This window comes from Labrus bergylta, chromosome 24 (genome assembly GCF_963930695.1).
Source record: "Labrus bergylta chromosome 24, fLabBer1.1, whole genome shotgun sequence".
NCBI classification, from domain to species: Eukaryota; Metazoa; Chordata; class Actinopteri; order Labriformes; family Labridae; genus Labrus; species Labrus bergylta.
The window spans coordinates 10,022,870-10,029,111 of NC_089218.1; the positions used below are offsets into that span (position 1 = coordinate 10,022,870).

The 6,242-nt window shown below is 40.2% G+C and overlaps 1 protein-coding gene across 1 annotated transcript; it reads left to right on the forward strand.

Moving 5' to 3' along the window:
* Positions 1-101: 101 nt before the first annotated feature.
* On the forward strand, positions 102-5,830 carry LOC109984160 (nuclear receptor subfamily 4 group A member 2-like). The gene is made up of 8 exons (XM_020634193.3): positions 102-620; positions 712-767; positions 996-1,813; positions 3,011-3,140; positions 3,458-3,615; positions 3,709-3,908; positions 4,078-4,256; positions 5,184-5,830. The coding sequence occupies exons 3-8, from the start codon at positions 1,001-1,003 to the stop codon at positions 5,429-5,431; spliced, it is 1,728 nt and encodes a 575-aa protein (XP_020489849.2). The 5' UTR covers positions 102-620; positions 712-767; positions 996-1,000; the 3' UTR covers positions 5,432-5,830.
* Positions 5,831-6,242: the final 412 nt, after the last annotated feature.

Below are 6,242 nucleotides of genomic sequence, written 5' to 3' on the forward strand. Positions count from 1 at the left end.
GCTGTCGTTTTTTCTCTGTCTTTAAGGACAGTAGGCATGTAGAAAATAAGAAAGCCTTTAAAATATGACGTATTTTGCTGATTCTTGATGTATTTCTTACACTTACATGTGTTTTAAGCTGTAAAATCCTACTCTTTAATCTGTGTTCAGCAACAGATTAAAGACCAGCTGTTTAACATGATCCGCTTCTTAAACGACTTTGAGTTTTTTTCCCCCATCAGAGTTGAAATAAATCTACTTGATGTAGCTGCCCTAACTTTAATTCATAAAAAGGCCTTAAAAGTGCTGCAGGAAAGTGGGCTATAAGCATTATTTCCACATTACATGATCCACTGTCTGTGCCAACACCAGTCAATGACCCCCACATACACACCAGCCCGCCCCTTTGGGTCTTGTGCGTAATAGGGTTTGGCACAGTGGTGCGCACCGCGTAAACAAAAGCACATTGTCAGTGTCACTGGCAGCCAGTGTGGAAGTCTAAGAGTGGGAGAAGTGAGCAGTCATTTCCTTTACTCCTCACACAACGAGTGGACATTTTTCTGGCTGCAGCTACAGCTTTAAAGATCTGCAAGAAATGGGATTACTTTGCACAGTTCTTTTGCACTGGATGGAGCTCTGAGGTATTTGTGTGTTACTCTTTTTCTCCCCAAATCTTTAAGAATTTTGTAAAGCTTTCAAGTGACACCCCTGATGTTTTTTGTTTCATATTAGGAAACGTCTAACGGGCATAAACATCCTCTGGAAAATAAGAAAACTAAAGCCCACAGGTAATTAGCTGTGCAATTTACTCTGCAAACGAAAAAAAGCCATTTGAGCTGTTTAAAGTTGTTTTGAGGTTGAAGCTGTCTTTTAACAAGTTACACTGTCTGCGAAATTTGTTTCTTATTAAAGACATGACAAAGTAACATCTCAAATCAATGTTTCCGCAAACTTAATGGATGTACTTGTCTTATGTGTCCACTTGACTAAATAAACTAAATTACGCACATTTGTAGGGGCCATGCCGTGCGTCCAGACCCAGTGCGGCTCCTCTCCGCAAGGAGCCAGCCCGGCGTCTCAGAGCGCCGGAGGAGAGCGCAGCTGCGACTTTCTCACTCCAGAGTTTGTCAAGTTCAGCATGGACCTCACGAACAATGAAGTTTCTGCTACAACTTCGGGGCCAAGTTTTGGCTCTTTGGGTGACACTTTCAGCTCTGGATACGACGTGAAGCCTCCGTGTCTCTTCCAGATGCCAGTGCAAGGGGAGCTTTCGTGCGTAAAGGTGGAGGATGCGCACGGGTGTCCGCGGTATCAGCCGAATCCGCACCAGTCAGACGAAATACTTTCCTCCCCTGGTTCTGTTTACTACTACCGCTCTCCATCACCTCACAATATCACCTCCAACTTCCAGACTCCAACAGCACACATATGGGAGGACTCCGGCTCTCTGTACACTTTTCGACAGGACTATTTAGCTGCGGCGCACAGGAAAAACGCTCTCTCCAGATTCTCGCTGTTTTCCCTCAAACACGCACCACACAGCGCACACCACGTCAAATTTGATGGATCCCTCCACGTGTCCATGAGCTTGGACACAGCCGGGGCGCACCAGCCGCTGGACAGCTCCGGGGTTTTGGGAAAGCAGACGGGAGTTGGGTATCCTCACCCGTTCCAGCTCGCCCATGGCCACCACTTTATGGACTACCACCAGACTTCTTCAGCTCCCGGCCGGGGAGCGCTGAGTACGGAGGGGCTGTGCGCGGTGTGCGGGGATAACGCAGCGTGCCAGCACTATGGAGTGCGCACATGCGAGGGCTGCAAGGGCTTCTTCAAGGTTTGTTTCAGTGCAACTTAATTTTAAAGCTGCAGGACAAAGCTTAAATCCATACTTGGATATTTTAAGGCAGCTGATGAAAATGTCTCCTGAAAAGTTTAAATTTATAAAGCAAGGAAGGAGGTTTATGTCAAACTTTTGAATTTTGGAAAAGAAAATCTCATGATGCTCTCATGAAAATCTGAAAAACTAGTACTGCAAAAATGGATATTGCCTTTTCCTCCTCAAAAACCTTCACTGCCACACTGTCTTCTTCTAAAAACTTAATTGAACTAAGCTATGGTGTAAAATCCCCCCTGAGACCCCAGACTAGCCTGCTAAATTGGTAATTTTTCTCCTTATGCATGTTCTGATCTCTTGATTCTTGAGGGTTTTAGGGCAAAATGTCCTGTATGAAAATGTCCACCAACGTGACCTGAATAAAAACCCTCCTCTTCTTCTCTCTGAAGGAGATTCCCAGGGGGCAATTCTCCAAATTACGAATGACCACGACCCTGTATTTACCCAGACTGCCCTGTCTGCCTTGTTGAATGCCTTATGCTGCCTTGGATGGCCCACAGGAGCAGGAGTGCTGCTGTTAATTTTTAAAGGATCATTTAAGGCTTTTTACTTTCAAATGTTAAAAAAAAAAGGTCCTTCATGTTGATGTTGAACAATTTCCCAAGAGTCTTACAAAACGGTTCCAAATGCCACCAGTTTAGACCGACCCTCAAAGGTGTGTGAAAAGAAAATGTGTCGCCATAAAGTGAACATTTTGGAACAGTTTTTCACCATGTAATTGGTTGTTAAGGGACCAATATTGTTCTTGAACGCCCTTTAAAGATTCCCCTAATTAAAATGCAGCAAAGAACTGTCCAAAAATATTTATCTAAATGGTTGTATGTGTGTTTTTTGGGGGGGTTTAACTGCCTGATTTTACTCAGGTTTTGATTTTACAACAACAGATAACAATGTATTTAGAAACACATTGTCTGAGGTATATTTGTGCTGCAAAGTTTCACATGCAGCTTGACCTAAGCACTTCTAAAAAACAGATGATTTTTAGTATCAAACTGTTCAAATTCCAGTTAATTTTACTGAAAGCTATGTTTAAGCATTGCCTCAGTAACATGCATCAGATTAACAATCAGTGTCTAAAGAGTAGACCTTATTGAAACCTTGTTCTTTGTGAAATATAACATTTCATTCTCTATGCAGCGAACCGTACAAAAAAATGCCAAGTACGTGTGTTTGGCTGCCAAAAGCTGCCCTGTGGACAAACGCAGGAGGAACCGGTGCCAATACTGTCGATTCCAGAAGTGCCTTGCAGTGGGAATGGTCAAAGAAGGTAACCTCTAAAAAACATATTTTGTCAAATTTGATCTTTAAGTAGCATCTAATTTAATTGATTTCAAAGCCTTGTGCCACACAATTGTGTATGTGTTTGCAAGTAATATATTCTGACTTATAACTTGCAGAGAATTTGTTCAGATTAAAGGCAATCATGGAAAAAACATATCAGGAGAAAATGGAGAGAAAATGCTGATGACATGTGGAAAGCTTAAAATGCATAAAAAAGAAACCCAAAATTGACATGACTGTCATTTGCTATTTATACGATTTACCCTAGAATGAAATCTGAAAAAAGTTGAATCTTTTCTGCAGTTGTAAGGACAGCCGGTCTGAAGGGTCGAAGAGGTCGCCTTCCGTCCAAACCTAAACCTCTTCCTGACTCTTCTGCACCTGTCAGCTCCCTCCTGAGCGACCTCATCAGAGCACACATGGAATCAAACCCTCCTCCATCTCTTCTTGACTTCTTAAAAGTAAGATATGTGAAACCATTCACTATAATGAGGTTTGAGAGGCTAATAAAATGATGCTATCCTCAATTTTTTATAATGGTGATCCTTCAAAAGTTCAAGGAGAGTCCAGGAAGTCCCCTGGGAGACGATGCTCAGCACGTGCGGCAGTTTTACGACCTCCTGACCAGGTCGATGGAGGTGATTCGAGGTTGGGCGCAGAAGATCCCAGGCTTCGCGTCTCTTCCAAAACACGACCAAGACCTCCTCTTCTACTCAGCTTTCCTGGAGCTCTTTGTTTTGAGGTTGTCATACAGGTAAAGAAATTCAGAATCTAAGCACTTCTTGGTAAGACGGGCCAAAAATGAGTTAGTTCTTGAACTTTTGGCTCAAATCAAAGATGGAGAAGCAGCTGCATGCATGCAGAAGCCATCAGACAAGTTTCTCTTTTTCACACTTGTAGCACATGCTGTCATTCTATTTCAGATCGAAGCCAGAGGAAGGGAAGCTGATCTTCTGCGACGGCTCAGTGTGGCACCGGCCCCAGTGCCTACGAGGCTTTGGGGAGTGGATAGACAGCATTGTTGAATTCTCCGCAAATCTGCAGAGGATGAACCTGGATGTGTCCACCTTCTCCTGCATGTGCACACTCGCTCTTGTCACGGGTGAGATTCTCAAAAGATTCTGTCTAATCAGCTGCTCATGCAGCATCAAGTGTATCAGCCCAAGGATACAGAATTAAATGATGCCAGATGTATGGATAAAACATTACTAACCTTGAGAAGAAATTGCAGAAACTTAAATATTTGTAGTTGCGTGCTAATTATCAAATAATGCAGAAAGACATCAATTTAGTTAGTTTGAAAACTAACTTTTTTTCTAAAGTTTAAGCTGCCCATATTCTTGTAGGACACATCAGAACTGAGCACTGTGCTCTACGTCGTTGATTGAGTTTGGTGTGACACCTTTGCACTTACATCCTTTGTGTTACGATTGATGACACGTAAAAAAAAAATAGGATCAAAAGCTAGTGGGGAGGTCTTAATGGGTAGCATCACTTACCATGCTAATTAAAAGCCTTTACACTTAATATATGAACATACAGTTGAAAACTGTAGAGTTAATTAGTTAATGTTGGTTGCAGAAATATATCAAGTTAATGGATAAAGGGCTCGGGTAGAAAGCTTGATATAACGACTAAAAGGTTTAAATTAATAACAAAAAGTCAAAAACTGTAAAAGTTGGTTAAAAGCGGGCTTAGGGCTAAATGGTTAACTAATGGAGCTTTAACTGATAATGATGATAGATGTTGGAGTAGTCATTCATTATTGTTATTAATAATAAACAGTCAAATTGGTGAGCCCAAAGTGATAGATAAATGTGAAAATGTGAAAAAGCAAAGAACAGAAACTTACAACCTTTTGACTTGTTACAAAAAGTAACAGGCTAAATGTTTTGGACAGAAACACATTACTTTTTTTATGACTTCACCTGTAATTCTTATAAAATATTTGTTTTCAATGTTTCAATCGCTATTTTGATGTTTTTATTTCCTCATACCTGTGGCTGCAATGTGACTAATGGACCATCAGAGCGGCATGGACTGAAGGAGCTGACGAAGGTAGAGGAGCTGCAGAACAACATCGTTAAATGTTTGAAGGAGAGAGACGGAGGCTCAGACTGTTGGTCCAACTCTTTGTCCAGAATTTTGGAAAAACTGCGAGAGCTCCGCACTCTGTGCATCCAGGGCCTGCAGAGGATTTTCTACCTGAAGCTGGAGGATCTGGTGCCGCCGCCTGCAATAATAGATAAGTTATTCCTCGACACACTGCCATTTTAGAGACAAGAGAGAAATCACAAGGGGTCGTTTTTTTTCCATCATGTCATTCCGGACAGTTTGACATCTGTGCACTGCATTGAAAACAAATTCAAGTTTAAATTTCAGCTGTTGAATCATGTTTTCCTCAAATGTAAAATAAAAATATATCCCTACTTTATTTAATTTTGATACATTTGGCAGCTAAAGAGCCTTGTCAACCAATTTCAAATCATTATTTTGTTCTTCTCAGACCGTGTAGATAAAGTTTTGATACCAGTGTGTCCCTTTCATAATAAAAAAAAACCTCATACTAGTCCTATAGTGATTAATATCATAGACACATATTTGGTAGGATGTTGTAGATCAAAGTTAACTGTCATTGTCCATGTTTTAATAAATAAATTAACGATATTGCTGCTGGATTTTTCTTCTTCATTTCATCTTATTATTTCTTTAAAATATAAACCAAACCTTAGAGATTAAATTCAAAGTAAATTATCTGAAGCTTATGTTAATATATACACAACAAAATAAAAAATATGCTACTGCTTTGTCTAATTTTGATGCAAAATCCTCCTAAGTTTATTTTTAATAGCTATCTTTTTAGGTTTTCATGTGTTCTATATTATAGAATAATATAACAGTTTTTGATTTGTTTTTATACAGGTGTATCACTTTACAGTAAATAAATGTGACCTTTTATAGATTACTATGGAGAAATACCTAAAAGAATGCATGCATTATCCACTTTTTGTGATTTTTTTATTCCATAAAAGCTACGTATTTGCATTGTGGCATGCAGCTGGGAAATTCTAATACATTATTACATGAA